The 18,307-nt window shown below is 53.3% G+C and overlaps 1 protein-coding gene across 7 annotated transcripts; it reads right to left on the bottom strand.

Annotated features, from left to right (window-relative positions):
• Positions 1–1,455: 1,455 nt before the first annotated feature.
• Positions 1,456–13,962, bottom strand: SDSL (serine dehydratase like). 7 transcript variants are annotated; one of them, XM_047828466.1, is made up of 10 exons: positions 13,872–13,962; positions 11,348–11,563; positions 10,714–10,795; positions 10,194–10,376; positions 9,923–9,962; positions 9,095–9,234; positions 6,862–6,950; positions 5,923–6,150; positions 2,853–2,977; positions 1,456–1,798 (listed from the first exon to the last, which is right to left on the bottom strand). In XM_047828466.1, the coding sequence occupies exons 4-10, from the start codon at positions 10,365–10,367 to the stop codon at positions 1,605–1,607; spliced, it is 990 nt and encodes a 329-aa protein (XP_047684422.1). In that variant the 5' UTR covers positions 10,368–10,376; positions 10,714–10,795; positions 11,348–11,563; positions 13,872–13,962; the 3' UTR covers positions 1,456–1,604. The 7 variants fall into 7 exon arrangements, with proteins under 7 accessions (XP_047684422.1, XP_047684420.1, XP_047684421.1 ...); XM_047828464.1 differs by lacking the exon at positions 10,714–10,795; XM_047828465.1 differs by lacking the exons at positions 10,714–10,795; positions 11,348–11,563 and having other exon boundaries at positions 13,872–13,961.
• Between the last annotated feature and the right edge of the window lie 4,345 nt (positions 13,963–18,307).

Here is an 18,307-nt window from a genome sequence, read left to right as displayed (position 1 = left end):
CTGAGGCTCTGAAGCCGGGCAGTGCTTGCTCAATGAGGAGGAACAGGGCCGGGCTCGGTTCTGGCTGAATCCACAGCCGGGGCTCTCCGCGCCCCCTCTGTTCCGGGGAGCTCACACCGTAGGGTTCCCAGGAAACACCACAGGGCCCAGTGGCTTCTGGAGGGGCAACTCTGGCCATTGAGGCCAACGTCAGGGTCAAAGAGAGAATGGGACACAGGCAGAGGGAGGTCACGGCAGGTCTCAAATTCCCTTGCGGGAAGGAGGAGGTTCCTGGAAGGGGGAAGCGCTTGGGCAAAGGAAAAGAGGCGGGAAGCCAGCACACTGGTGCAGGCTTTGAAGCCCAGAGAAGGGAGGGCACTTGCCCAAGCAGACACAGCCCTCCTGAGGCAGCCGGGGGGACTCCGTGGGAGGGGAGCCAGGGGCTGTTGCCAGCTGGACCCCACACCCTCGGAGCCTTGTTTCTAGCAGGGTCGTGAGGGTGGGAATAGGGCTTCCCGATGCCAAGACCTCATGGGCTCCGGCCATCTGTGGGACCTCAGCACCCCTAGCTGGGGTGAAGGCCCCTGAGGGGCAGAGCCCAGGGAGGCTGGAGGGGCGGGTCCCGGCCTTCCCAGCCCAGAGCCAGGCTTCCCCATCAGAGACGCTTTGCTGCCCCCTGGTGGCTCCAAAAGATTCTAATTTCCCTTCCTAAGGGATGCTTCCCACAGGTCAGATCAGCACCCACCCTCCTTGTGACCCGCAGCTGTATCCAAACCAACCTGGAGGTCCTCCCTCCTTCCCCAATGTCCCGCCACCATCGACCTGCACACAAAGGTGTCATATTGAAAATCACAGGGTTTGAGCCTGGCTGGGCCGCACTCCAGCTATGACCTTGAGTGGGTTCGGTCACCTTCCTGTGCCTCAGTTTCCCCATCTTTAGAACGGGGGTGATAATAATGGTTTCTGCTTCATAAGGACCTTTGTGAACATTAAAGAAGCAAATGCATAGAGAGCACTTGGTAAAGGGACGTCTGGGTGGCTCAGTCAGTTGAGCGTCCGCCTTCAGCTCAGGTCATGGTCTCACAATCCGTGGGTTCGAGCCCCGCGTCGGGCTCTGTGCTGACAGCTCAGGGCCTGGAGCCTGCTTCGGATTCTGGGTCTCCCTCTCTCTCTCTGCCTCTCACTCACTCACACTCTGTCTCTGTCCCTCAAAAATGAATAAAGGTTAAAACTTTTTGTTTTTAACAAAAAGCACTCGGTAAAGACTGGTGATATTGTCCTTGCCTACCCAGGCCTGAGGTCCCCCTCCTCCCGAGCGGGTCCCCCAGGGAGGAAAGCCCTGAGGGGGTTCCGCATGACGGGATTCCCTTAGAGACCCAAGTTTTGCATCCTTGCTATTATCGCCCACGCCATGTGATGTAGAAAGAGGCGCCTCACCGCAGAGCCAGCCTCGAGGAGAGACCGGACTAGCTGGAATTACAAATTCAACTCAGAAAGGTTTTATTGGCCAGGGCTGCGGGGAGTCACAGGGAGCAGGAGGGCTTCCTGTAGGAGGCGGCTGCACCATCCATGAGCCCAGAGGCCCCTCGGCCACCTGCGGGTGTGTCCGTTCGGTGGAGGGGCCCTCAGCTCTGACCCAGCTGGGCTTTCAGGGCCTGCAGCCCTTGACTGTTGATGTTGTTGCCTCCACACACAATGACCACGACCGAGGCCAGGGAGGGGCTCAGGCGGCCCTCAGCCTGGAGCCTCCCCAGGAGGCCTGAGTAGATGACAGCCAGAGCTGCCCCGCAGGCAGGCTCCACCAACATGCGCTCGTCGTCTGCCCGGAGGAGGGGACGGGGGTGGATGAGAAGAGAGAAAGGGAGGAGGAACCAGTCAGTGCTCAGGAGGCTCTGGGCACTGCAAATCCATGAAGCCAGCCAGCCAGCCATCTCGCAATCCATCATTTGGCTGACCCCCTCTCCATCCATCAATCTGACCATCTATCCATCCATCCATCCACCTTTCATCTATCTATCCATCCATCCATCCCTCTATCCATCATGGAACTGTCTGTCCATCCATCAGCGTATCCATCAGTCAACGGATCCATCTATCTATCCATCCATTCATCCATCATCCCCTCTCCATCACGGGACTGTCTGTCTGTCCATCCATTAGTGTATCTATCAATCAATGTACCCATCCATCCATCCATCCGTCCATCTATCCATCCATGCATTCATCCATCCATCCCCCTATCCATCATTGGACTGTCTGTCCATCCGTCAATGTGTCCATTAATCAACGTGTCCATCCATCCATCTATCCACCCACCCACCCATCCATCCATTATCTACCTTTCCACTCACTCATACATTCACCCATTCATTCAACAAATATTTATTGAGTGCCCACTCTCTGCCAGGCCCTATGCTAGGAAGGCTCTGGGGACACAACAGTACACAGGACACAGCAGGCCCCACCCTCACGGGGGCTACATCTAGTGCTGTGGATGAATAAGGACCAGGCAGGTATGAACAGACAAACTGATGCCTGGGACGTCTCTAACCCCTGCAGGATGTGCGTGGGAGACCGGAGGAGGCTGCCCGGAGCAGGTGCCATGATGACTGAGTAGCCCTGAGTCACACGAAATCAACAGGGGCCAGGGATGGACGGCCGGAAGGAAGAAGGTACACATGGAAGCCTGGAGGCTAGAGATGGCCCGGCACACGCCTCTTCCGTGCACTCAACGTGCAATTATTTGGTAAGTACCGCACGCCCAGCCCCGTGGCAGGCACTGAGGATACAGACAAGAGAGAACATGCTACCTCTAGGGGCCCAGGGACCTCATGAGTCTCCGAGCCTGGGGAGGGAGGGCAAGGCTCACTCACCCAGGAACTTCTGCACAGCACTCACGGCCTGGGCATCGTCCACTACCTCAGAGAAGATCTCCAGCTCCTTCGTGCACTCCAGGGCCCTCCTGGCCACAGTCTTGGCACCCAGGCTCTTGGCCACACTGCAGGAGGGGGCAGGCAGGACAGGGAGCGCAGGGGTGTGGGGAAGAGCTGGTGAATCCTCGGACCTCCGCCTTTGCGGACCCAGCCCTCCAAGCCCCAGGGCCCCCTCCCATCCAGCCATGAGCCGCGGCTCAGCCCTGTAAGAGGCTAGCACAGCACTGGCCCAGAGGACGTGCTCAACGATCGGGTGTCCCACGAATGGCAGACAAATGCACCTCACTCCCTCCCACTCGATAACCATGAGTGTGCCCTTCCTTTGCACGGACCCCAGAACCCAAGCACAGAAATGTTTTTTTTTTTTTTTGCATCTTATTCATTAATAACTATTTATCACGTCTGCACGATAACTAATACTTGCTGAGTGTCTGCAGGGTGATAGATGCATTTTCTCTTTCAATTCTCATGATCACCCCTTGAGTTAGAAATTTATGAAATCTTGGGGCACCTGGGTGGCTCGGTCGGTTAAGCGTCCGACTTCGGCTCAGGTCACGATCTCACGGTTCGTGGGTTCGAGCCCCACGTCGGGCTCTGTGCTGCCAGCTCGGAGCCTGGAGCCCGCTTCGGATTACGTGTCTCCCTCCCTCTCTGCCCCTTCCCTGCTCGTGCTCTGTCTCTCGCTCGCAAAAATAAATAAACATTAAAAAAATTTTTTTTAAAGAAAGAAATTTATGAACTCCCTTTTACAGAGAGGAACTTGAGGCTCGGGGGGAATAAGTAACTGATTCCAGGACACGCAGTGAGTCAGTAGCAGAACATGGATTCAAATCCAGGCAGTCTGGCTCCAAGGTCCTTGCTTCCTATCTCTGTGCTTGGGATCACCTACCTGCTGGCACTTTCCGGAGCTGGGCAGTTTGCCTCAGGCCCAGGAGAGACTTTGCCAAGTCTATCACAGCTGGGTCTGCGTCCCGAGGGGCCCAGAGCATAGACTCGGGAGCCAGGCTGCTTGGTTTGAAACCTTGGCTCTGAGCTAGCAGTGTGACCTTGGGAAAGTCACTTCACCTCTCTGAGCCTCAGTATCCTCAATCCGAAAAATGCAGATAATCATGAGATTGTCCTGGGGACGGACTTCGAACATTTCAAGGGCCTAGAAGAGAGCCTGGCATTTCACTAAATGTGAGTTCTACAGAAGGCTTAGTGGTGGTTATTATCATCGCCATTGCCAAGAATAAGGCCAACAGCAACAAGAGAGAAATGGTCTCATAACTACAAAGACCCACTAGTGGTTGCCAGAGGGGAGGGGGCTGGGGGGATGGGCGAAATAGGCGAAGAAGAGGAAGAGGTACAAACTTCCAGTTACGAAATTAACAAGCCAAGGGGATGAAAAGGACAGCATGGGGAACCGAGTCAACGCTATGGTAATAGCTTTGTGTGGTGACAGATGGCGACAACACTCATGGCGGCCAGCGCAGCGTGATGTATAGGCTTCCCGGGTCGCTATGAGGTACACCGGAAATGAATAGAGTATTATAGGTCAACTATATACTGGGTGGCAACTGCCTGGCTGAGCCACGGAGGATTTCATCAATGCAAGAAGGGCTGGTATTTCAGGTGGAAAGGACAAGAAAGGCTCAGAGATTAGAGGCACAAATAATTTCCAGGAAAAAAGCAGTACAGAGATGCTGGAGGGTGGGTGGGGCCAGAAAGGAGGAGAGATGGTAACCAGAAAGACAAGAAGGAGACTCATATATCAGGATAGAATTCTCCTTTTTTTTTAATTTAATTTAATTTTTTCAATTTTTCTAATGTTTATTTATTCTTGAGAGAGAGATCACAAGCCAGGGAGGGACAGAGGGAAAGGGAGACACAGAATCTGAAGTGGGCTTCAGGCTCCGAGCCGTCAGTCAACACAGAGCCCAATGCAGGACTCGAACTCATGAACTGCGAGATCCTGACCTGAGCTGAAGTCGGACATTTAACTGACTGACCCACCCAGGCATTCCTAATTTATTTTTTTAAATATTTTTAATGTTTATTTATTTTTGAGAGAAAGAGAGAGAGAGAAGCAGGCTCCATGCTGTGCCAGCAGCTCAGATCCTAAAGTGAGGCTCGAACTCACGGACCATGAGATCATGACCTGAGCCAAAGTCAGATGTTTAACTGACCGAGCCACGTAGGTGCCCCCAGATAGAGTTCTTGAGGTAAGGACTGAGTTGTTTCTCTAACTGGCCACCCAGAACCTTACACAATAGGTGCTTAATACAGATGACTTAGGGGGCGCCTGGGTGGCTCAGTCAGTTAAGTGTCTGACTCTTGATCCCAGCTCAGGTCATGATCTCACAGTTCATGAATTCAAGCTCTGCATCGGGCTCTATGCTGAGGTGCAGAGCCTGTTTGGGATTCTCTCTCTCTCCTTCTCTCTGACCTTCCCCAGCTTGTGCTCGCTCTCGCTCGCTCTCTCTCTTCCTCTCAAAATAAATAAATTTTATATATAAATAAATTATATATATACATATATATGTACAAATACATATTCATATACAAATTCACTCATTCATTTCACAAACATTTGTTGAGCACCTACTGTATATGCCAGGCACATTTTACTTGTGTGTAACTATGCATGCACAAGGAGAAAACAAAGACTGGGAAAATGTAGCCCATTGTTCATCTTTGGATGGTGGGATTGAAGGTGCCGTTTTGTTTTCTGTTGCTTATTGCTTGCCTACATTTTCTAACTTACCTGCAACACACTTAAACTTCCTTTTTAACGGTACATACCAATGAAACTGGTTTTATTAATTCATGAAACTTAAACAAATCATATCCTTCATCTCCTTGTTTGGCATCATCTTCTAAGTGAGATCCACATTTCCATGGTCGGAGTCCCCAGGTGAAGTAGAACCTCTTGTGTACACCCTGCCTCCACTGGTTGGGACTGAGAAGCCCAGTGACACTAACACCCCCATCCTCCAGCCCCCCACAAATGCCCCCAGCCCACACCTACCTGGTGATGTCTGGCAGTGTGACTAGCTTGCCTGCCTTGATGGCTGCATTGAAACAGTGTGCCCCTTGGGTCTCTGCTGTGATGATGGGCACATGCTGCCAGCCCACCTCTATGAGGCCAGCTGCCACCCCAGCTAGGAGCCCTCCACCGCCTACTGCCAGCACAAGGGCCCCCGGTGGGGTCCCCAGTGCTGCCTTCAGCTCTCGCACCAGGCTGGCATGGCCTTCCCTGGGGGAAGGAGGAAGCAGGTTGAGCAAGGTCTCCCCACATATACACAAACTCTCCTCCATTCCCAAAGGCTCACATATACACAAACTCTCCTCATCACCACCCCAATCCCCACCTGCATCAAGGGGAGAGGAGACCCAGGAACACTTAGTTCACTCAGCTTTCATTCATTCAATTTATTCATTCACTCATTCTTTCCAGGCACGTTCTCAGACACTGTCCCGTTTAATCCCCTCCACAACCTTGGAAATGGGTAGTTAGTGTGTGCTTAAGAGGAGACCAGCATGTCACTTGGAACCAGCTGACTCAAGTTCTGGGCCTGGGACCCAATGTCTTGGCCACGTACTAGCTGTGTGATCTCAGGCAAGTTCCCAGACCCCTCTGTGCCTGTGAAATGGGCATAAAACACTCACCTCTAGGGCTTTGGGGAGGATCAAATGATTAAATGCATCCCAAAGTGCACGCCATAAACAGGATTTGTTATTAACATTTCCATTTTATACATGTGGAAACTGAGGCATGGGGTGGTGAGATACTTTGCCGAGTCCCACAACTTGCAAGTGACAGAAACAGGGCCTGAACCCCAGTGTGCCTGGCTTCCAAGCATCTTCTCCTTTCTAGGCCTCAGTTTTCCCTTCTGTACATTGGGAGGACACCAACACAACGAGGGTCTGAGCTCTAAGCTCTATGAGGGAGGGACAGCAACCTTACCAGATCAGGGGGTGGTCAAACGGAGGGACGTTCACCCAACCATCCCTCTTGGCCAACTCTTGTGCCTTCAGGCTGGCCTCGTCCCAGACCTGAAGACAAATCGAGGGTCTCAGAAGGCCCAGGCATCAGACCACTCGGAGGCTGGAGCAGAGCCTGAGGTCTCCTGGATGGCCCCAGTCCCGTGTCAGGGGATGCAGAGAAAGCAAAGAAATGGTCTCTGTCCGCAAGGAATTTCTAATCTAACCGAAGAGACGGGCCTCATTCTCTTGAGTTATTGAAACAAAAATGAGATTCAAAACCATGTGGCCCTTGACTCACCTGGAGCAGCTGCCTCCTCACAGGCTTCCTGCCTCCTGTCCGTTGCCCGAGTAAGGGTCCCATCGTGTCCCTCCCCTGCTCAAAATCCTGTCATGGCTCCCCATGGCCCTCAGATGAAAACCTGTGCCAGCCTGACCCTCAAGCCACCCTGCTGCTGAGGCGGCCATCCCCACCCCCACTCTTGAGCCTCACCTGTCATCCCCCCCCGCCCGGGGAATGGAATGCACCATGCTCATCCCCATCCATGCCTTTCCCTCACTCCTTCTTCTGCCCACGACCCCCTTTCTCCAATGGGAGGACTTGTATTTCCCTCTCAAGACCCAACCCAGGGGACCCTTCTTGGGGAGACTTTCCTGGGTCATCTCCCCAAATCTGAGGCACAGCCTGGTGGTAGTTTGAACCATTGCCCAGTTCCTTCCCTCCATTACATTCACACATCATGCTTTTGCCAGGTGACCACTGTTCTTCCCACTAGAGAGGGCAGAGGACATTCTTCACCACCAATTGATGTAGGTCCCAGTGTGGAACTTGCTCTGGCCAATGCCATGTGACAGAAGCAACAGCACAACAGTTCTGAGCCACGGCCTTGAGAGGCACTCTGCTCTCACTCTTCCTGACATTCACCTTGAGAAGAACAAGTCCCAGGTGGCCACTGGTCAAGACGGATGAGGGGCACACGTGCAGACCTTAATCCTGTCTGCAGCCTGAAGCAGAGCCACCCTGGCCCACCCACAGGCCCATGAGCAAGACAGATCATGTTTCTCATAAGTCCCTGATATGTGGGGGCTGTTTGTTACACAGCATTATCTAGCAGCAATCACCGATTAAAACGATACACCTTCTCTGTTCTTCCTCAGGGCCCTGTGCTTCCCATCAGAACACTTACCACATTCTCTTGTCACCATCTACTTATCTGTGTGTCTCCCCAACATCGGGGAGTTTTGCAAGAGTAGAGACCATGGCTTACTATCTCTATATCGCTGGCTCTAACATACTACAGGCACATAGTAGAAGTTCAATGAATATTGGATGGATGGATGGATGGATGGGAGGGAGGGAGGGAGGGAGGGAGAGGGGAAGGAAGGAAGGAAGGAAGGAGTAGAAAGGAGGGAGAAAGGAAGGGACAAAGGGAGGGAAGGTGATGAGGTATGGATGGATAAATGGATGGATGGATGGATGGATGGATGGATAAATGGATGGATGGATGGATGGATGGATGGATGGATGGATGGGAGGGAGGGAAAGAGGGTAATGGATGGGAGGATGGTTGAACGGATGAATAAATAGAAGAAAGAAGGAAGAAAGGAAGGAAGGAAACTGGACACTGAATATTTGGACACCAGGTCTCAGGTACCATGGTATGGTTTTTAGTTTTAATTTTGGTGCTTTAAAAAATTCTCTTTTCCAAGGATGCTTTTTTTCCTTCTTTCCAGGAAGGCAGAAGGATTACACAGTTGCATCTCTATCTCTTCAGTAACGAGATGAGCCAGCGATATCCTTGATGGTGGGCCCCTTTCTCACTGGGGTGGTCTCAGAATGAGAAATGATGCCACCGTCATCTTTCTCTACGCTTTTTGTCTCATCAAATGCCAACAATTTTCAGACGAATAAGGCCAAGTGTTAGTGAGGATGAGGACATGGGCACACTCCTGGCCCATTAGCTTCCTGTTTCTCCTGGGCCCACGCAGGGCAAGTAGAGGTAGGTAGAGGCGGGAAAGCGCTAGCGCTCAATATACATCATGCCTCGCTCCTGTCCCTCATCTCAGCCATCCTAAGAGAAGGCTGGGCTCCAGGCATAGTTCATTTTAAAAATGTGTGTGGATGGGGGGGGGGGGAGATACCGTCTCTTAGGGGTGAGTGGAGGGTAAAGGGGAACAGCCCACTCCATCCGGCTTCCACTTCCTGGGGTCCTTACCTTTCCAGCCAGCTGGACTTCAGCCCCCTCCCCCTGCAGCCTCCTCACCACGTGCGGGGAGGTGCCCTCAGGGAGCACAATGGTGGCAGGGATGCCCAGCTTCCAAGCGGCATAAGCAGCAGCAAAGCCTGCGTTGCCCCCTGTGGAAGAATTGGAAGGGTGGTCAGCGTGGTTTTAGCCCATTAACACACTCTCCCCCCTCCCCGCTACTTCCCTTTGTGAGCCACTCCTTCCCCACGCTCATATGCCCCACCTTCTGTCCTCTTTCTGGTGCCAGAGGTGGATATGTGACCTAGAATGAGTCAATCAGAGAACTCAGTCCCCTAACCTGTGACTGTTTCAGGGATGAGAACATGACCCAAGATGGGTGCAAAAGACCAGTTCATGGATTGAGGAGAACCAGCCAGAAGGGGTGCTCCCTTTTCACTAGGGCTGATAGGATGACAGGAGGCAAGCCTGGGACTCCTGATGGCCATCTTGCTGCTCTGAGGTCTGCGTGAGATTAAAGCTAGTACAGAGGAAAGACAAGCCAAGAGAAGGAGAAATAGAAAGGGGAGCTCCTGGATCCAGCTGTACCTGAAAGCCACTTATCCCAAGAATTTTCCATTCTTGGAACCTGTAGCTTACGCCTGTATAAATTGGGTTTTGGTCACTTCTGCCATAAGTCCTGAATGATGGGAAGAGGGCGGGCAGAGGACAGTGGCCACCTGACCATGACCTTGATGAGGCGGGACCTTCGGGAGGAGGCTGATCCCCGGACATCTACTGCTGCTGCTCCAGCTCTTCTTCCCCCACACCCAGAGCTGAGGACCCAGCCCTGAGGGTCACCTGAGGAGCACACCAAGTGTCTGCATCCCCTCTTGACCGCCTGGGAAGAGAAGGAATGAGCTTAGGGGCTGACCCAAGCAGATGTCACAGAGCCTGTGCGGGATGGACTCAGACCGTCCCCAGCCCTCTCCTCACCCCTCGTCCTGCCCCTCCCATCTGTACAAGTCTGCTTCTCCCCTCCTGCCCTTGCCCCCCATCCAGCCGGCATCCATCCCCCGCCTCCTCCTCCTTCCCCTCCTCCTTCACTTCTCCTCTCCTGCCAACACCTCACCTCCTGGCAGAAATGCCCAATGCCCCGGATCTTGAAGGAGCCGGCCGGCTGCACGTTCTCACACTTGAGGAAGACGGTCGTGCCTGCCACCTGGGATAGTGCCCAGCTCTCCAGCAGAGGAGTGACCACATGGAAATGCCCACCCTGAGCACAGTCTGCCAGGGGGCTCTCCATTCCAGCAGCCTGCAGAAGAACGCGACGGTCATAGCCCAGGCTGCTCCAGCAGGAGACCCCTTAACCGGGACAGAGGAGGGAAAGAGGGAGAAGAGCCTCGGCTAGGCCCCTCAGCCCTATCTGGCTGCCGAGCTGTGACACTCCAGGCAACTAGCTGCTCAGTGTCCCCGTCTGGACCACCAGGTTTCACTCTGTAACGGGCATTGCCCACAGTGCTGGGGATATAGAACGTGGCCAGCACCTGGGGATGAATGAACCAGAGTAGAATTCATTCATTCATTCACTCATCATTTATTCATTCAAGCAGGCTGCAAAAAAAAAAAAAACCCTTTTCTTGAGCACCTACTATGTGCCAGGCAGTTCCAGGTTTGGCGACCCAGGAATGCCCAAGTCAGAAGCAGCCCCTGCTTGGCCAGATCACATTCTAGCTGCGGAGACAGGATCGCAAAACGTCAAACAGGGGTGACAGGGGCAGGAGGCAGTATTTTAAATTTTTTAAAATCTATTTATTTTTGAGAGAGAGAGAGAGAGAGACAGAATGTGAGCAGGGGAGGGGCAGAGAGAGAGGAGAAACCGAGAATCCCAAGCAGGCCCCCCACTGCCAGCGGTGGCCGGACATGGGGCTTGAATCCATGAACCGTGAGATCGTAGCCGGAGCGGAAATCAAGAGTCGGAGGCTTATCCAACTGAGCTACCCAGGCACCCCTATTTGTCATTATTATTACATTTCCCTCCTGTATTATTTCATCTGCAAATACTTCAGCACACATCTCTGAAAGTGAAGAACTCTTTTCCAACAAGGTAGCCACATGGTTTCATAACTGTATACGTCTGGGCAAACTCACTGAATTCTAACTCAAAGTGGGCTCATTTTATTTTATGGAAATTACACCTCAAGGATGCTAAGGTTTTTTTTAATCGTCAAATACCATTATCACTTCTAAAAATATTATTAATCATCTCTTATTATCATCAAATACCTGGTGATTGTTCACCTTTCCATCCCTCTCATTAAGCTGGATAAATGGCTGGTTTTGCTGTCAGTGATTTGGGGTTTCTAACAGTTTGAACCAGGATGAGATCGGATCTGCGCGTGTGCGTTGGTTGAGAGGTCTTTGAATTCTCTTTCGATCTGCAGGTTCTCCAACGGGGATGTTGGAGATGAGGGACAACAGGGAGCCCAGGGAAAAGCATTCCTGCAGAGGGAACAGAGGTGGAAACCCCTTGAGAGAGAAATGAACTTGGGGAGATTCCAGTGCGGGGATAAGGGGGTTGGGCGCAGGAGGCGAGCAAGGAGGGCTGGGCAGGGACTTCTGGAAGGGCCTACCAGACCACGGGGAGGAACTGGAATGTTCTTCTAATTCTGCTTGCAGTGGGAAGCCATCGGGAGGTTTTAAGCAAAGGCCCCGTTAGTGCAAAAGCGACCCCTCTTTTCCACTGGGGGCAGAAAAGCATTGGGCCAACCCCTGCAGTTCCGCTATTGGCCAGTAGGAGGAGCGCTGCAGCTTTGCCCACCCTCCACCGCCCCGGGGGTTCTTGTCCACCCTTACTTAGTCACATTGCGCCCCTGCCCCACCAGAGTTCCGGGCTCCTGCCCCTGGAGTTGACCTAGGGCCCTTGTTGGGATGGCCCTGGGATTCCCTGGTTAGAGCAGAGTCTGAGGCACCTGCACCCAGTTCCATCAGGGGCACTTCTCAAATTGGGATGGCATTGACGAAGACGGCCCCGTGGGTCACCCAAGCTCAGCATCCCTCAGCCTGGGCCTCACCTTGGCCCTGGGCTCTGGGCTGAATCAGAGACCAAAGTTAGAAACCAGCTCTGTCTTCCTAGCTGTGTGACTCCAACAAGTGTCTCAACTTCTCTGTGCCATATTCTCTTTTGTAACATGAGACTAATAACAGTCCCCAGACTCGCAGGGCATGGTGTGCATTCACAATAATAATAGCCCCCCTTCGTTGAGTCCCCAGTATATGCCAGACATCAGAGGAGTCCTCTAGAGGCATTACCTCACTGGGGCCTTCTCACAAGGCGGGCGTGCTTACCCTCACTCTAGCATGTCTGTAGGGCACCCACAAGGTGCAGGCCCTGACCTAGGAACTGGGGAGACCACGGTGAGCAGGACAGACATCTACTCTTGGAGCTGATGGGGGAGATCGGCGATCAACAAATAACTGTATAGACAAACAAAATAATCAGAAATGGTGAAAGTCGCTAGGAGGAAGACACACACCTAGGGAGTCTGAAAGAGAAGACAACAGGGACCTACTTTGATAGAAGGGTCAGGAAAGGGCTTTTGCAGGAAGTGGCCATTAACACTGGGACCTGAGAAATGAGAATGAACCCACCACACAGAAACTGGGAGAAGAGCTTGCGATTCACAGAGTCACTGTGAGGATGAAGTGAAGCCATGTGGTGAAGGCATCAACTCCATGCCTGACATCTAATAATAGCTAATAGCGAGTTGTGCGGGACCCGCTGCCAGCCAGGCACCGTGCCGGGAACCTTATATGCCATCTTATATAATCATCGCAACAACCCCGAGGTAGGTTCACCCACTAGCTCCGTTGTACAGACAACGAGACTGAGGCCCAGAGAGGTTAGGTTATCTACCCAAAGTCACACAGCTGGAAATGGCAAGGCCAGGCCTCAGACTCAGGCAGCGCACTTGGGCATCTGTGTTCTTAACACCGTGCCATGCTTTCTCTATTACATGGCGACGATGGGGACGGTTAGGGTTGTGAGCATTTCATACTAATCGCCAGTTGTCCTTAGGCGCCAAATGCTCCTGGCTCAGTTCCCGGGCCCGCCTAGTGTTGTCAGTTACACTATCGGCCCACCGAAGGACGGCAGGCATCAGTCAAATGGACAAGCCTCAAACCATCAGCAGCCTTATCAGGCCCAGATGCCCATAAGGACGCAGGCCTCCCAGACTGAGGTCTGGGGCCAAGGTGAGAGCTTGGCCTAGGGACGCATGGCTCTGACCAAATGTGGCAACCACTGGGGCTGAGGTGGGAGCCCCGGGCCCTCTCGGCTGTGGGGCAATGCAGTGGGAAGCCCGGGGCTTGGGTTCAGGTCCCAGCAAGCACGACTTTGGCCACGTCCCTCTTCCTCACTGGGCCTCACCTGCCGCATCTATGAATTAGGGTAAGAGTCATCTGCTGTTTCTGCCTCCTTTGTCCCTCAGGCTTTCCCAGAGGCCACCTGGGTGGCATAGCCAAATCCCTGGGACCAGCGCCAGGAAGCTTTGCCTGGCAGGAAGCCCCTCTGGCAAGAAGGGCCTGCTCCCCCGCCATCAGAGTCCCCGGCACCCCGCCTTCTTTTCCAAGGCTGTCCAGACCACAGAGCACCCCGAGTTAAATGAGCGTTCCTGGGAAGGTTTCGCACCCGTACCCTCTCACTTTGTGTCCACTCATCATGGACTTTGCTCCAGAACCTTCCAGACTATCCTACGTGCACATGCACACACAGCCCCAGGGGCAGCATTCGGGCCCCAGGCCCCATTACCTTCCAGCCGAACAGTCCTCAGACCCAGCTTGGCTCCAGTCTGTGGCCCAGCGGCCAGCCCAGCCGGAGCACCAGCTCTGCCCAGTTTCCTGCAACTTCCTGTAGCCTTGGCCCCTCCTCCCCCGTTAAAGGGACACCTCCCCGCCGGAGGAAGAAAGGGGACAAGATTCAACCTTCACTGCCCCGCTGTGCGCTGTCCAGGGTCCCATTGGACAGATGAAGAAATTGAGGCTCAGAGAGGGAGACTCTCTTGGCCAAGGCCACCCAGCTAGACTCTCCTTGGCCAAGGACCAGCTCTCCTGTGACACCGACATCTCCGAATCCTCTTACCCAGGGTCCAGTGTCTGCTCTGTGTGCCAAGCCACCATCCCTGGGCCACTGTCAGGTCGGCTTAGGTCAAAGGACAAAGAGACAATTGTTATCTGTCACACGAGAAGGCATAATTTTTTTCTGAAGCCCCTCCTCACCTCTAATATTTCACACCCAATACAGGCACCCAAATAATTACTATGGTTCAAATGAATGACTCTGACCATTGATTCAGTCAACAAATATGTACTGAACGCCTACTATGTGTCGAGCGCTGGGACTTTAGCCTCAAAGGACACAGCAAGTCCCCTGCCCTCATGAAGCCCCAAGGGGCCACCAGAGAGCAGTTACCATCGGTGTCTATCAGATGCTATCAGGCAGAGGTGGGGGAGGGCTGTGGACGCCCAGAGCAGGTATCTCACCTGGCCCCGGGGGGGCTGGGAAATTTCTTGAAGGACGGCAGGTTTGGGGCTGGAGATGTGGGCAGGAACCACAGTCTGCAGGATGCCTATGCCACTCCAGAATCTGGAACTTACCCAGGGGTACTGGGGACCCATAGAAGACTATAGGCAGAGGAATAACACGAGCAAATTTACATCTTGTCACCATCTCGCTGGGTGAAACCGAGCTAGTCATATCCATCTCTGAGCCTCAGTTTCCCTATATACAAAACGGGAGGTGAGCTCCAGGAAGGACCTGGCAGCCGAGATGTTCTTTGCCCTCCTAGGACTACGTGTGACCTCCCCAGGCTTGATGATTAACTCCTGGCTACTCGCGGTCAAGTTGAGCTGCTTGGCCATGACCCTTGATGAGGGTTCTGGCAGCTTCCTGGCCATCCTCCCACGAAACATGTACCCGTCCTCGTCAAATGTCCTGTCCTGGACGGGGCACTGGGGACGCAGAGGTGGCAAAACCCAGTTCGTGCCCCGAGGTGGCCTCTGGCCTGGAGGGGAGAGGAAGACATCCAATTCAGAGAGCAGAAGGTCCGCACAGGGCAGCTGGGGGTGGGGGAGAATCAGGGAGGGCTTCCTGGAGGAGTGGGGCCTTAGCAAACAGCTTAGACTTGAACAAGAAGCATGATAGCCCTCGAACCACACGGATGTGAACCGCGCAGGTCCACTTATATGTGGGTTTTTTAATACTATACACGTATTTTCTCTTCTTTACGATGTTCTTAAGGTTTTGTTTTGTGTTTTGTTCGTTTGAATAGTGAGTGGGAGCCATGGCAGCGGTTTCTGGAACGCAGACCACGGAACCAGCCTCTGGCACAAACACCAGCTCTGCCACTTCCTCGCTGTGCAAACTCGGGTCAGTCCCTCAGCCTCTCTGTGCTTTGTTCCTTCAACTGTAAGAGGGGGCTAGAACACAACCTCTCTGGTGGAGTTTCAGGGAGGATCACGCGAGTTAAGACGTGTAAAACATTTAGGGGCGCCCGGGTGGTGCAGTCGGTTGAGCGTCCGACTTCAGCCAGGTCACGATCTCGCGGTCCGGGAGTTCGAGCCCCACGTTGGGCTCTGGGCTGATGGCTCGGAGCCTGGAGCCTGTTTCCGATTCTGTGTCTCCCTCTCTCTGCCCCTCCCCCGTTCATGCTCTGTCTCTCTCTGTCCCCAAAATAAATAAAAACGTTGAAAAAAAAATTAAAAAAAAAAAAAAGACGTGTAAAACATTTAGAACAGCAGACAGTGGCGGCACGCGACGGTGGGAAGTGACATGACGTCGTCAGATCACGGAATACTTGTTGCGTGTCAGCATCCAGACCGAGCTCAGAAAGGTCAAGCCGCTGTCCCGAGGTCACACAGCACTGGCAGAGCCAGAGCTCAGAAGCCGAGGGGCCAGGCTCCAGAGCACCTGTCTTAGAAGGGCACCAAGTGGGGACGCCAGGATGGCTGCATCAGAGGGCAGATAAGACTGGAGGGGTGGCCCGGGTCACTGACCCGTGCCCCCCCGCAGCCCAGAGCTACGTTCGTCAGCCAGCCCCTGTCCCTGACGCCCACAGCCGCCAAACACTCACGCTGGCCAGTCCCCCGGGTTATTCATTAAGCTTCCTCTTACCAGCTTCACCCCAGCTGTCGCCAGGGCGAGGAGGGATGGAACCTCGGACACAGGAGACTGGCCCTCCCGATTCTCGGATCCCTCGACTCTCGCCAAGACGCTAAATCCTTCTGGCGCAGAGAGGGTCTCAAACCCGGGGGCCGCATTTCCGCTGACTGGAGCTAACCCACCACGTCCTCTAACACAGTATATGTGGCTCTCCACCTGCCACCCCTCCCTGTGGCATCCTCAACACCCAATAGGCCCCCGCCCGGCCCCTGAGATCTCTGAGTTTGAGACCCTTGCACACCGGAACTCTCCCTCTCTCTCTCGCCCTTGAAAAGAAGGAGTCAGTTATCAAGGGAGAAGCAGAGGGCACAGAAAGGTCGAGCGACTTGGCCCAAGTTGCCCAGCAAACAGGCCACAGGACCAGTCTTCAAGGGAGCCCACATCCAACCTGGATGCTCTTGTCCTCAGAGACTTACACACCCACAGTCATCATGTCTCAGCTGGAAGAATCTATGTGGGCCTAATCCAACCTCTTTCTGGATGGAGACGCTGAAGCCAGCGGCGGGGGTGGGGGTGGGGTGGGGGGGAAGCGAACAGCTTAACATCTGCCCTCAAGCAAGACCAAGGGAAATTCTTGCCAGGCTTTCAGAATTAAGCCTTTCCTTTAGGCATTCAGCAAACATCACCCCAAACCACCAAAACCTAGACCCTAGGGAAGGAGAGATGAAAACAAATATACATTCCTGGGGGCGCCTGGGTGGCGCAGTCGGTTGAGCGTCCGACTTCAGCCAGGTCACGATCTCGCGGTCCGGGAGTTCGAGCCCCGCGTCGGGCTCTGGGCTGATGGCTCAGAGCCTGGAGCCAGTTTCCGATTCTGTGTCTCCCTCTCTCTCTGCCCCTCTCCCGTTCATGCTCTGTCTCTCTCTGTCCCAAAAATAAATAAAAACGTTGAAAAAAAAAATCAAATATACATTCCTGGCCCTCAAGGGGCTTAGGGTCGACATATCAGTGCATAGATGCCATAAAGTGTTGGGGATGAAAATCAGAGCAACAATAAAATGCCATTAAAAAAAGCTTTTGTGAGGGGGCGCCTGGGTGGCGCAGTCGGTTGAGCGTCCGACTTCGGCTCAGGTCACGATCTCGCGGTCCGTGAGTTCGAGCCCCGCGTCGGGCTCTGGGCTGATGGCTCAGAGCCTGGAGCCTGTTTCCGATTCTGTGTCTCCCTCTCTCTCTGCCCCTCCCCCGTTCATGCTCTGTCTCTCTCTGTCTCAAAAATGAATAAACGTTAACAAAAAAAAAAAAAATTTAAAAAAAAAAAAGCTTTTGTGTGTGTGTGGGTGGGGGGGTGGTCCTGACTGGCTTAGGCTAGCAGCGTGGAGCCTGCTTGGGATTCCCTCTCTCTCCCTCTCACTCTGACCCTTTCCCACTGTCTCTCTCTCCCTCCCTCCCCCTCTCTCTCAAAAATAAATAAACTTAGGGGGAAAAAAAAAACCAATGGGGTTGGCAAAAACTCTTCAAAAGCATGAAAGCGGCAACAACCAGGGCTGGTGAGCATGAGGGAAAATGGGCTCTCTCGTACGTGGCTGGGGCGACCAGAAATTGCTACAGCCTTTCGGAAAACAGATCTGTCGATACCGATTACAATTTAATCCATACCCATTCCCTTGACCAAGACACATTAATTTAAGAGGTTTACTCTCCAAAGTGAAAAGTGCCACGGGGTAGGGATTTGAGTATGAGAAGGTTTCTTAGAATCCTGTTCGGGACAGCAAACAAAGAAACAAAAAGCAGGAAGCTTGGACGCCCTTGAATCCGGAAATGGCTGTGAAGTCGTGATACGCTCTCAGCACGCAATTTTATGCAGTCATCGCAGAGAATAAATTAGCTGCAACTCTATTGGCCCAAAGAGACAGTCACAACGCATTGCAAGTGAGGAGAACATATATATGTACGGTGGGTAAGAGCTTCTTTTCTCCTTACGAAGAACCGTGACCCAAAGTGCGTCATACACCAGCCTGCGGTCGCGTAAATACCTGTAGGCTCGTGGAGAACAACGCCGATCACGTGGGTTGTCCTTGGGGGACCTG

The sequence above is a fragment of the Prionailurus viverrinus genome, chromosome D3 (assembly GCF_022837055.1).
Source record: "Prionailurus viverrinus isolate Anna chromosome D3, UM_Priviv_1.0, whole genome shotgun sequence".
NCBI lineage: Eukaryota > Metazoa > Chordata > Mammalia > Carnivora > Felidae > Prionailurus > Prionailurus viverrinus.
Note: the sequence above shows the minus strand (reverse complement) of the source record. Positions and strands in the feature narration are given on the sequence as shown.